Source organism: Manacus candei, unplaced genomic scaffold (genome assembly GCF_025592945.1).
Source record: "Manacus candei isolate 608988 ecotype Guabito, Panama unplaced genomic scaffold, ASM2559294v1 h1tg000076l, whole genome shotgun sequence".
Classification (NCBI taxonomy): Eukaryota; Metazoa; Chordata; class Aves; order Passeriformes; family Pipridae; genus Manacus; species Manacus candei.
Window position 1 is genome coordinate 2,659,595 of NW_026138124.1, and position 12,425 is coordinate 2,672,019.

At 50.4% G+C, this 12,425-nt stretch overlaps 1 protein-coding gene across 5 annotated transcripts in view; it reads right to left on the minus strand.

The window, feature by feature from the left end:
• Nucleotides 1–12,425, minus strand: part of CALN1 (calneuron 1) — a 173,125-nt gene that overhangs the window by 81,273 nt on the left and 79,427 nt on the right. For all 5 annotated transcript variants that reach the window (XM_051809613.1, XM_051809612.1, XM_051809616.1 and 2 more), the window contains one exon: nt 2,659–2,802. In XM_051809613.1, the coding sequence (XP_051665573.1) occupies nt 2,659–2,802 (144 nt within the window). The remainder of the gene's footprint in view (nt 1–2,658; nt 2,803–12,425) is intronic.

Below are 12,425 nucleotides of genomic sequence, written 5' to 3' on the forward strand. Positions count from 1 at the left end.
ATTAAATCTCAAGCCCTGCCAATTGTATTACCTCATTATTAGCACACCCTGGCAGCAGTTCTGGGGGGGAATGGATGTCTGGCCACGTTACCCTCTGTCACATCATAATTCATGGCAGGTGCCAGGAGAGGTGAGGGAGGTTCATTGAACCCCCCCAGCTTTCCTGACCCTCCTTGAGTGTGACCTTTCATCCATCTGAGCTTCCCACCCACCTGATGCTGAGCCAAAGCCCTGCAAAAGTTTGGCAACCCTCAAGCCCAACAGGAAAACCCCAACAGGAAACAAACAGGAGTGTTTGGGAAGGAGGGGCAGGCTGTCCCTGGGAGTGCCAGGCACAACCAGCACCCCTGGGAGCTCACTGGGATCAAGCCCTGCTACTGAATGATGCTGATCACAGTGGGAGAGGGAGGAGGAAGCTATTCCTGCTTCTCACTCCATATTTCAAGCTAAATCCCAGAAGAAAAATCAAGATAATCCATCAGAGCAAAAGTAGCCATAAGCCATGTAATATTAATTCAAGCTGTAGAGCAATAATACAATTTGCAGGCAAGGTAAATCTTTCACAGAATATTCCCCTCTTTGCTCAGTGCCTCAGGAATTTCCCATTCCCCTGGTTCTTTTTAATGCACTTGACCTTCACATCAGTGCAGCCCCAAACCCTCTGCTCAGACACTGCCACGACAGGCAGAGGAGACAGGAGAGCAATAACACCCCCCCCAGCACACCCAGATTGGAGCTGCTGGAACTGCTGAGCTGGAGGAGGTGGAGGATCAACCCCATCTCTGCAGAAAACACTCCCTGAAAAGTCTCCAGCAGGAACTGAACACCTTCCATTGCTGCAGGTTTGGACTCCACCTCTCCCATTTCAGGTCCCTGCACGCCAGGAGCGTGTACAAAACAGTGCCAAAGCTTCAAGTCCCGGAGACCAAGAGTCAGGGAATAACTGGAGGTGGATCAAACCCGGGAGCCAAGGCCCCGGAACTCTTTTTCCAAAAACCCTCCGAGTTTCGGTAAAAGACCCCAGGAACTGGCACCAGGCTGAGTCTGGGCTTTGCAAAACCTGAGGAGACGTGCCCTGCTCTGCCAGGAAAGGCCAGCACAGAGCGAGGGACAATCAATAACTTTGGGAGAAAATGCTTTTAAAGGTGATGGATTCTTTCTTCCCCCGTTCTTTTAGGAATGAGATCATTTCCACGGCTGATCTTCTCTCTCTGCCAGGGTTTCTGTGCCTGTCTAGGGGAGATGCTGAACACCCTGCACAGGCTGAGAGCCCCTCCCCTGCTTCCCTGCCCTGCTGAACACGGTTTTCCTGTGCAGCTCAGGGGTATCCAGGGATCCCCCCACCTGCCCTGCTCTCTGCTCTCCACGCTCTTCCCAAGGATTGTGGTGTCTCACTGGCTCTCCAAGGATCCCCCTCCACACCAGGGCTGCCTTCAGGGCTCTGCTTTGGCATCATTTCACTGTTTCCACCCCTTTGGAAGGGTGGGAGAAGTTTGGAGCTGCATCCCAATGTCCCTGCACACTTTTGTGTCTCCCTTCCTGCTCTGACCAAGGACATTTTAAAGACTTTCTGCTCGTTGTGATCAGCTCTGATTGTTAAAAAGTCCTCCCCGGCTCCAGCATCCTGATGCTGCATTTCCCTCTCCCTGTTAATGGTGGGTTCTGTTTCTTTTATTACCACTCAGTAATTGTTTGATGAGCTCTCACAGCAGGACTTTGCTCCAAATTATTCCACCCCTCAAAACTTCTCCCTCAGGCCCATCAACACTTCATTACCACGGGGAGCAGCTCCCACCCCCAGAATCTTTCACTTGGGGCCACAGGGCTGGGCAGCTCTGCCTGCTTGGGCACCCAGATCATCTCCCTGGGTCAGAAGATGCCCAGGAATGCAAAGGGAAAGGTGACAACAGCCTTGCAAAAGACTGTTTGCAACTGGGATTCCCGGGGTGTCCTGGGCAGGGCCAGGAATTGGCCTTCAGTGATCCCTGTGGGATATTCCATGGGGGTGATGGCAGCAAAGGAATTACTTCCATCAATTCTCAGCCTGGCCCAGCTTCTGACTTTGGGTTGATTTTTAGTTGTGTTAAATCCCCCTCCAGCCTTTAAGAGCCCCTCGTGTGAGTGAGGACTCATCGGGGTCTGCAACTTCTTCACGAGGGGCAGCTCCGACCTCTGCTCCCTGTGGGCAGGGACAGCACCCCAGGGAATGGCTGGAGCTGTGTCAGGGCAGGCTCAGGTTGGATCTCAGGCAAAGGTTCTTCCCCCAGAGGCTGGTTGGGCACTGCCCAGGCTCCCCAGGGCAGTGGGCACAGCCCCAAGGCTGCCAGAGCTCAGGGAGGGTTTGGACAACGCTCTCAGGGACAGGGTGGGATTGTTGGGATTGTTGGGGATCCGTGAACTTTGCAGGGAAAGGTTGCAAGACCTGCTCTGTCTGCACCCAGATGTCCCAGCTGTCACATGAAGATGCTTCAGCTCCCTCCCATGGGTTGCTTCAGAGGCAGGTTGGCATCTCAGAGTTGGCCGCGGCGGAAGCAAAAGTTCCCCAGCTTCCTCTCCAGCCCTTCCTCGGAGACCACAAATTATTTGAGCCCAATCCACGAGCACTGGGGAAGCCCCCCCGTCCCCCAGGAGCAGAGCAGGACCCCGGTGAGGACTCACCATCCATGTCCAGGCGCTGCATGATGATGGCCAGCTCCACCTCACTGGGCATGTACCCCAGCGAGCGCATCGCCATGCCCAGCTCCTGCTTGGAGATGAAGCCATTCCCATCCCTGTCCAGCACTCGGAAAGCCTCCCGGATTTCTGTGAAGGGCAAGGAAGAAGGGAGGAGTTGTTATGGTGGAGGAGTCCTTGGGCAGTGTGGGGACAGAAGCAGCTTGGATTGCCTTTCAGAGCGTTACTGGTGTGTGTTTTGGTGTTTGGAGCAGTGTCGTTGTGATTTGTTAACACAGAGAGACCTCTGTGTGTGCATCTTGGGTGCACCCCGGAGAGCAGAGGGGACAGCAGAGACCCACTGAGTCATTTAGTTTGGAAAAGCCCTCCAAGACCATCAAGTCCAACCATCAAACCACCCCTAACCCACGTCCCCAAGTGCCACATCCACAGAGCTGTTAAACCCCTCCAGGGGTGGGGACTCCACCACTGCCCTGGGCAGCTGGGCCAGGGCCTGACACCCTTTCAGTGAAGAAATTTTCCCTGATATCCAGCCTGACCCTCCCCTGGCACAACTTGAGGCCGTTCCCTCTTGTCCTGTCCCTTGTCCCCCCTGAGCAATTCCCATCTCACTTTACTCTGATTTATACCAGTTTTACAGCAATAAACAGCCTCAGATGACTCCAAATCTGACAGCTCCAAAGGAATCACTTCCATCCCACGTCACCAGCCTGGCTCAGCTTCTGACATCTGACTTTGTTTTGCTTTTTAACTGTGTTCAATCCCCCTCCAGCCTTTAATAGCCCCTCTCCACTCCTGGGAGTGGAGACTCATTGGGGTCTGCCAGAGCTCAAGGAGCATTTGGACAACACTCTCAAGGACATGGTGGGATTTTGGGGGTCCTGTGCAGGGCCAGGAGTTGGACTGGATGGGTCCCTTCCAACTCAGGATATTCTCTGACTCCATAATCCACCACCTCGAGGTCTCTGCACCTTTCCTGCTCCTCACAGACCTCTCAACTTGCAGCCCCAACCCCAGAGCTGCCCAAATCTGACTATTGCAAATGCCAGACAGAGAAACTTGAACCTTCCAGGGAGCTGGGAGCCTGTTCCTTGAAAGGGTTTGGTTGGGAGTGGAGAGGGAAAGAGGTGCTGATTGCCCCATGCCTGGGGAGGAAATCATGGGATGCTTTATCATGTTTTATAGGAAACATCAGCACACTGGGACTTAACTCTGCTCAGAGGAGTTTAATATTCAGGTGAAAATATTTCACTGAGGTGGGAGGGAAAACTCAGCAGATTTTTTTTTTTTTTTGGGGGGGGGGGAACCTGACTAATAATTTTTCTATTTTCTCTCAAGAAAGAGAGGATGGAAAATGTTTGGCCCACCCTGGGTAGTTCAGGCTTTAAGCCTCAGACAAGGAAACATTCCCTGTCAGAATGTCACCTCCCCTGGGGTCAGGGGACACCAGACCCTGCAGTGAAAGCTTTGGATAGTCCTCAGTCCTCCTGGGAGAAAGTCAGGAGCATCACAGCCCATCAGGAAACGTTCTGCTGATGTCTTTGCTAACAGGGTATTTGTTTAAAGGCTGTTTCTAAATCACCTCCCATCCAGGTTCACCACCTCCCCTGGCACCTCCAGCCTACTCTGTGGAATTATTCTGCCAGCAATAATTCCCTGGGGATGGGCCAGGGCACTTCCAGGACCTGCTGCTTAACCCTCCCCCCAGCTGGGCTATCTCAAGGAGAGATGACCCATTTTTAACCCAGCCAAAGAGCCCACTGGTACAAAAAAAAAGGGAAGATCCTTTTAATTCCAAGGAATATCAGGCCACATCTATAATCTCTCCACTTTGGGTTCAGTTTTGCACCAACTGTGGCTTCTTTAAGGTGAAATTCTTCCCTCTGTCTTCCCAAACCAGTGGGAGCTGGGTAGGAAAAGGTGACTGGGCTGCTCAAAGCTGGAAGGGTTGGCACAGAATGTGGAGAGCCTTTGGAGCAGGAACAAATCCCATCAGACACTGCCAGCTGTAGGGAGATCTATTCCCCTGTGCTGTGCTGAAAGCTAAAGTGCAGTAAATATTACACCAAAACCAATTAATTTTCAAATCAACTTTTGACAACTGAAGGCGAAAGAACCAAATATATCTTGGGGAGCCCAGAGAGTATCTTAGAGAGTAAAATCTGGGTTTCCATGTGAGTTAGGCTGATCCAAGGGCCATGGATAAATCCTATCTGCTGTGGGATACCTGAATGCCAGCACCTGGAGTGCCCTCCCTGATTCCAGAGGGTGCATTAACAGCACTGCAGCCTTTGAGCCTCAGCCAGAGGAGAAAACCCCACACATTTGGGGTCCTGCTCTGCTCCTCTCAGAGACCTAAACTGTTGACCAAGCCTGAACCACCTTCCCAAATCAACTCCTGACACCAAATGGAGCTTTTTGTCCCCTCATCACTCTATAAATAAAATCCCACTGGTGCAGAGGTAGATTGGGAGCTATTTATAGGCTGAACACACTGTACATGAGCAGCTCTGACCTCAGCCAGTGCCTCCTCTTTATCTTCCCATGTAACAACACCTCCTTAGCAGCTTTGCTTTGGGGTGATTCCTTCTCCTCTGTTGTCCTGGTGGAGCCACAGCCCTGAGGATCCTTCCCAATCCCAGCCCAGCAGCACTGGTGGGGTCTCAGCCATCAGCCCATGAACCTGTGGCACCTGGCTGGCCCTCACCTTCACCTCCAGCTGTTCAACTTCATTACCCAAAGCTAAAAATACGTCAGCACTTTCCCCAGCTGACTTTCCCAAAGAAGTCTCCATGGCAACTGATGCTCCCGGCTCCAAACTGGGAGTGGATGTGGTCCAGGAGGAAATCTCTCAACAAAGACAGTTCTGGGGCTCAAGAGAACCTGTGAGACCTCTGTCATTCCAGCTGGAACCTGGAGGGTTTGCCCTGCTCAAGAGAAGCAGAGCCCTGTTTTGTCTTCAAAGGGAAGAGTAAAGATAATAAGGGGGGTGGGTGCCAAAGAGCTGCCTTTCCCCTTGCCCAGCCTGGATGGCAAAAGGAAACCAAGCACATGGATTCCCTCTCCCCTGGGGTGACAGAAATGCTGATGTTTATTCCCCTCTCCACTGTGTAGCATCTTCTTTTACTCCCAAACATCAGCAGTTGACACAGAAATACATTAGGGGGTAAAAGGGGAAACGAAGAGAAATTAGAAATGTCAGAGAGAAGAAATGGCCCTTTTTGGTGGTGATGGCACTGGCCTGAACCTCAGGAAACATTTCTTCCCAAGGAGGCCAGGCTGGGCCTCGAGGGCTCTTCTCCATGGCTCAGGTTCTCCCAGATCTCTCCTGGGAACAGGGAGATCTCCACACAAACCTGTTCCCCCTGGGAGCAGCACTGAACCATCTCTGATTGCAGCAGGACCAGCTGCTGCTGCCAGGAGACTCTGTCAGCTGGACATCCACGATGTCTGACTCTGAACAACATGCAGGTGAACGAGGGGAGAGAAGGAATCAACCTCCAAACCCATGGAATCCCAGAATCCCAGAATGGTTTGGGTTGGAAAGGACCTTAAAGCCCATCTGGTTCCACCCACGGGCAGGGAATTTTCCACAGCAATCCCAGGTTGCTCCAAGCCCTGTCCAACCATCCAGTCACCCTAACAAACATCTTGGCCAATGATCCCACAGAGGGAGTGTCCACAACATTCAATTCCCAAACAACACAAGGCTGGAAAGAATTGCCAGGGAAGAAATTCCAGCAAGGAGGAAGGAGCAAATTGGCCAAGATTTTGGGGCAGAAGGGCCCTATCCTGGGTCAGCAGCTTGGGGAGCTGGGCCTGAAGCTGCTTTCTCAGCACAGTTTAGCCAGGAATGCTTTTCCCTGGATGAGGATTTGTGTTCCAGGGAAGCTGAGAGCACAGCACTCTCCTCTCAGAGTTATCCCAGCATTCCAGAGCTGTGTAGGGAAAGGGGGATTTGTTTGTGTGTGTTTGCTTTTCATTCATCCCCCTTTCCTCACATTTCTCAGCTGCACTTCACAGCTTCCCTATTACAGTCCCATCAGTTCCCCCCCACTCCTCTGGGAAGAAAGATGGGAAGAATCAGGGAAAAGGATGATTTTTTTTTTAATTACTTTTGTGAAGGGCACACACAGGGCTGGTGCCAGAGCTGCCACCCAGCCCAGCAAGTCCTAAATTCTCCATGTGCATCCTAAAAACCATCCTCACCCACTCTGCTCCCCCTCCAGTCCTTCCCTTCCCTACATCCCAGCTTGTCCCTTCTCCCTGTTCTCAGCAGCTTTACTTCCAGGTGATTTCCCTCTGTTAGAGACAACCATCATTATTTTTGTTTGGCTTCCTGGATGAGGAAGAATCACGATTCCTTGGCAAATCAATCCATCCAGAGCCACCCCTGTGCCCTGGCCACTCCTCTGGGAAGCAAGATGGGAAGAATCAGGGAAAAAGATGATTTTTTATTTTTATTACCTTTGTGAAGGGCACACACAGGGCTGGTGCCAGAGCTGCCACCCAGCCCAACAAGTTCTAAATTCTCCATGTGCATCCTAAAAACCATCCTCAGCTCCTGTGCTCCCACTCCAACCCTTCCTTTCCCAACACCTCTCCCTTCTCCCTTCCCAGCTCATCCCTTCTCCCCATTCACAGCAGCTTTGTTTCCAGGTGATTTCCCTCTGCCTGGACAACCAGCATTATTTTTATTTGGCTTCCTGGATGAGGAAGAATCACGATTTCCTGGGAAATGGATCCATCCAGAGCCGTCCCTGTGCCCTGACCACCCTCAGATGGTTTCACATCCCTCACAGGGTGTAAATCCCCCGTACTAAAGGTTGTAATCCCGGTGTAGCCCCCACACCCCGAGTGCAGAGTAATCCCCACCACGTGGTTTTCAGCAGGGTGATAAGAGAGGCCATCCCACCCCCCCAGACCTTGCCAGTCATCTCATTCCCTTAATTGCAGGTTCGGGCCCCAAAGTACAAACTGACTGATCTCCGAGCTGCAAATAACACGTCCTCGAGTGAACTGGTGAGTCTTGTAACTACTCTGTCTACAAAAAATGGAAATTTCCATCCCTCCATCTGCTATTTTACGCTTGGGTTTTTTCCTCCTTTTTTTTTTTTTTCTTTTTGCTGCAAATTGCAACGAAGTGTCAAAATAACCACATTTTTCTTCTAATGGCGACGCCCCCCCCCCCCCCCAAAATCTTCCAGTTGCGAGTGTCAAAATATTTCCCCTGGTTACTCTCGATCCCAGCAGAACAGTTCAGCATCCCCAGATCAAACCCTCTCACTGCAACCTGGAGCCTGAAAAGTTCCAGCTCAGAGTCCCCTCGGCAGCACCAAAACCAGCTGAAAACGGGGCGTAAATGGGGATTTAATCTCCAGCAGCTCAGAGGGACGCGGGGATGTCAAATGGGCAAAGCTGCTCAACCTGACCCAGCAGCTCTGCCTCAAAACCGAGCGTCTCGCCTTGTTTGTCCTTTTTCGACATAATTTGGCAGATTTTTATGTTTTTCTCCCTTCCCCGGGAAAAAAAAAAAAATAAATGATTTGTGGAAATGACACTTCCTGTGGTTCTGTCCCCAAACACATTTAACACGAAACCTGCGGGAACAGCCCATTTCCATATAAATGTGCCGCACAACGACTGCCAGCGCTCCCGGATCCTTCCTTCGGAGAAGCTTTTAGTGCTGGCAGCAGGGATTGGGAATGTTCGGGATGTGAACCGGAGGGCAGGCTGGCGCGGACAGCAGCATTCCAACGCCTTCACTCCCTGCTGCGGCTCCGTCCCTTCTCCCGGGATGCACGAGTCCTGCCGGCGCACGGAGACGTTGCTGTCGGAAGAATTTGGCAAAATCGCGACTTCCCTATAAATTTCTCTGCTGTGGGAGGGAATCAGAAATTCAGGACACCAGCAGGGCTCACCTTCAGTGCCAGAGGAAGGATGTGTGGGGCTGGATGTGCGTTAATTGTTTAATTAACCATTAAATAATGCAGGTTAATTAAGTTTTTGGTGCCTTAGGCTGGTCCTGAGCGGTGAGGGATGAGCTCAGAGTGACAAGTGAGGAGGGTGTGAGAGGATGCAAGTGGAGGGGCTGCCAGGAGAGAGAAGGGCAGGACTTGGCTCATCAATCATGGAATGGTTTGGGTTGGAAGGGACCTTAAAGCTCATCCAGTTCCACCCCTGCCATGGGCAGGGACACCTTCCACTAGCCCAGGTTGCTCCAACCTGGCCTTGGACACTTCCAGGGATCCAGAGGCAGCCACAGCTTCTCTGGGCAACCTGTGCCAGGGCCTGCCCACCCTCCCAGGGAGGTGATTTGTGGGGCAGGAAGATGAAGGGGACAACCCAGGGACAGAGAAAAGCCATTCCAGGTGAAGAGCAATACTGGTGTAAGGACAAATGGAGATGAGCAAATTTAGCCTGAGAGTGAGAAGTGTCAGAGGTGAGTGATGGCTGCAGCACTTGGACATGGGGCTGCAGCCATTCTGGGCACCTCCTGCAGCAGCAGCAGCTTCAGGGACCTCTTCGGGGACCTCTTCCAGCCCATGCTAAGAGAATGTTGACTTCAGGTATATCAGTCTTGATGTCCTGTATCAGGTGCATCAGTGCCCACCACAGCAGCACAAACCCACAGGGATTTCATGGCAGTTCTTCCATGAGGGATGATGAGGTTCCACCATGAGGGATGATGAGGTTCCTCCATGGGGGATGATGAGGTTCCTCCATGAGGGATGAGGTTCCTCCATTAGGAATGAGTTTCCTCCATGAGGGATGATGAGGTTCCTCCAAGGGGGATGATGAGGTTCCTCCATTAGGGATGAGGTTCCTCCATGAGGGATGATGAGGTTCACCATCAGCTTGGAAGCTTTGCTGCAATCTCTGCTCCTCCCAAGGTGTTGCTGCTTCCTTGGCTTTGTGGGTCTCCCCCAAACGAGTCGGAACATGAGGCTGTTTTTGAGGCTCCCCCATCAGAGAATCACGAAGAGCAGCTGCAGGAGGGGCAGTGGCTGCTCAGGCAAATGTCTCAGCTCTGCTCTCTGGATGGAAATGGGCTTTTGGAAGGTCTCAGCATTTCAGGCAGGACTGCCCTGCACGTCCCTGTCACCTGCTGTGGGCACAGCAGCACCTGACACCACTTGCAGAGGGGTTTTGGCCTCCTGGCACGAGCTGTGGGACCCTGAGGGCACCTTGGCTGGGGCACCCCCAGGAGAGCCCCTTCCTTTGGCTCATTCCACACACAGAACTGGGCAGGGAAGGGAAAGGAGAGGGGCAGGTCCTCCAAACACACCGACTGGGGCAAGAGATGCCAACCCAGAGAATCCCCCCAGACCCTCAGAGTCTCCTCCTGTGCTCCCTGTCATGGATTATTGTCCTGGTGGAACATTCCATGGGAACAGCCCCAGAGCCCACAGCTGTTCTCCTCCGGCAGGAGGGGAAGGTCAGCTCTGCCCTGCTTAAGCCAGGCTTTGGTTGGGTGTATGGTTCTCCCCAGCTCTGGTCTCATGGTGGGGCTGTTGCTGGGCTGGGCAGTCAGAGCCGGGAATTTTGGGAGAGTTTCTGGAAGTTCTGGAAGCCAGGATGGTCAGGGAAGGGTAAAAATTAATGACTTGTTCTTGAGGAAAAAAGAAAAGGAAGGAGAAGAAGAAAAGGGAAAAGGAAAGGGAAAAATAAAAATTAGAGGGGGGAAGAGGAAAAAAGAGAAAAAAAAGAAGAGGATGGAAAAGAAAGAGAAACAGGAAAAGGAAAAGAAAAGGAAAAGGAAAAGAAAAGAGGAAAAAAGGGAAAAGGAAAAGCAAAAGGAAATTAAGAAGAAATAGAATGGGGAAAAGGAAAAAGGAAAAAGGGAAAAGGAAAAGGAAAAAATAAGAAGAGGGAGAAAAGAATACAGGAAAAAAGGGGGAAGAAAAATAAAAAGAAGAGGAAGAAAAAGGAAAAGGAAAAGGAAAAGGAAAAGAAAAATAAGAAGAAAGGGGAAAGGAAAAATTAAAAAGGGAAAAGGAAAAAATAAAAAGAAGAGGGAGAAAAGGAAAAGGAAAGGGGAAAAATAAGAAGAAAAGAAAAGTAAAAAAAAAAGGAAAAGGGAAAAATAAAAATAAGAGGAAGACAAAGAAAAAAGGAAAATTAAAAAGGAAAAAATAAAAATAAGAACAAGAGAAAGGAAAAGAGAGGAAAAAGGAAAGTAAAAAGGAGAAAGTAAAAATAAAAATAAGAGGAAGAGAAAAAAGGAAAAGAAAATTTAAAAAAGGGAAAGGAAAAATAAAAATAATAAGAAGAGCAAGAAATAGATAAAGGAAAAAAGAAATTAAAAGGGGAAAATGAAAAAGTAAAAATAAGAAGAAGGGGAAGAAAAGGGAAAAAGAAAATTAAAAGCTGAAAGGAAAAAAGAAACATAAGAAGAAAAAGAAGAGAAAGAAAAAGGAAAATAAAAAACAGAAAGGAAAAAATAAGAAAGAAAAAGGAAAAGAAAAATTAAGAAGGGAAGAGGAAAAATAAAAATAAGGATGAGAGAGAAAAAGGAAAAGGAAAAGAGAAAGAAAAAGAGAAAAGGAAAAAGGAAAATAAAAAAAGGGAAAGGAAATAAAAATAAGTGGAAGAGGAAGAAAAAAGAAAATTACAAAAGGAAAAGGAAAAAATATAAATAAGAATAAGAGGAAGAAAAAGGAAAAGAAAAATGAAAAGGAAAACAAAAGGAAAAAGAAGTGGAAAAAGCAGCTCCATTGATCTGCACGTCAGGACTTTCCTTTCCAGCTCCAGCAGCTGCTCCTGAAAGGCTGGATGGAGAGCAGGGATGGCAATGGGGGAACCTCCATCTCCTGGCACTGCCTCGTTCAGCACCAAACACTCCCTCTCTTCCCTCCTGCTCACACAGCGGGGCACAAACCCCCTTCCAGCCCGGGGGCTCCAGCACACATTCCATGTTCTCCCAAACCCCCTTCCTTCCCGGGGGCTCCAGCTCACATTCCATGTTCTCCCAAACCCCCTTCCTTCCCGGGGGCTCCAGCGCACATCCCATGTTCTCCCAAACCCCCTTCCTTCCCGGGGGCTCCAGCGCACATCCCATGTTCTCCCAAACCCCCTTCCATCCCGGGAGCTCCAGCACACATTCCATGTTCTCCCAAACCCTGGGGGGCTCCAGCACACATTCCATGTTCTCCCAAACCCCAGGGGACTCCAACTCACATTCCATGTTCTCCCAAACCCCCTTCCATCCCATGTTCTCCCAAACCCCCTTCCATCCCAGGGGCTCCAGCACACATTCCGTGTTCTCCCGGGAGCGGCCGAGAACGGTCTCCCTTCCCAACACTTCTTGCTAAAGCTTTGATTCTGAGCTCAGCCATAAACCTGCGACGTCGGGGAGCTGCTGCTTTACTTTATTGCCACCAATACTCAATTTATCAACCCAAGTGAAACGTTTGCTGGCCATAAATAGATAATGAGCCCAGGCCCCTGCCTGGGGAGAACGAGCGGGATTTGATTCCGGATCAACGTGGAGGAGATAATGGTGCCCATCTCTTCTTCTTCACATTCCATATATCAAAAGGAATTTAATAGATGGAATTTGCATCCTGGGCTGATTTACTGCCAGAACAGGCCTCCTGCATCTCCTACCACAGTGAGTTGCAGTCTTGCCTGGCAGTAACTGCTTAGGACATACAACCTGTCCCACCACGTGGAGCTCCTTCCCCAGACTTTCCAGGGGTGGCTTAATTAGGCTCTGTTGGAAATTTACTGCCCAGTATTCCAACGGGAGT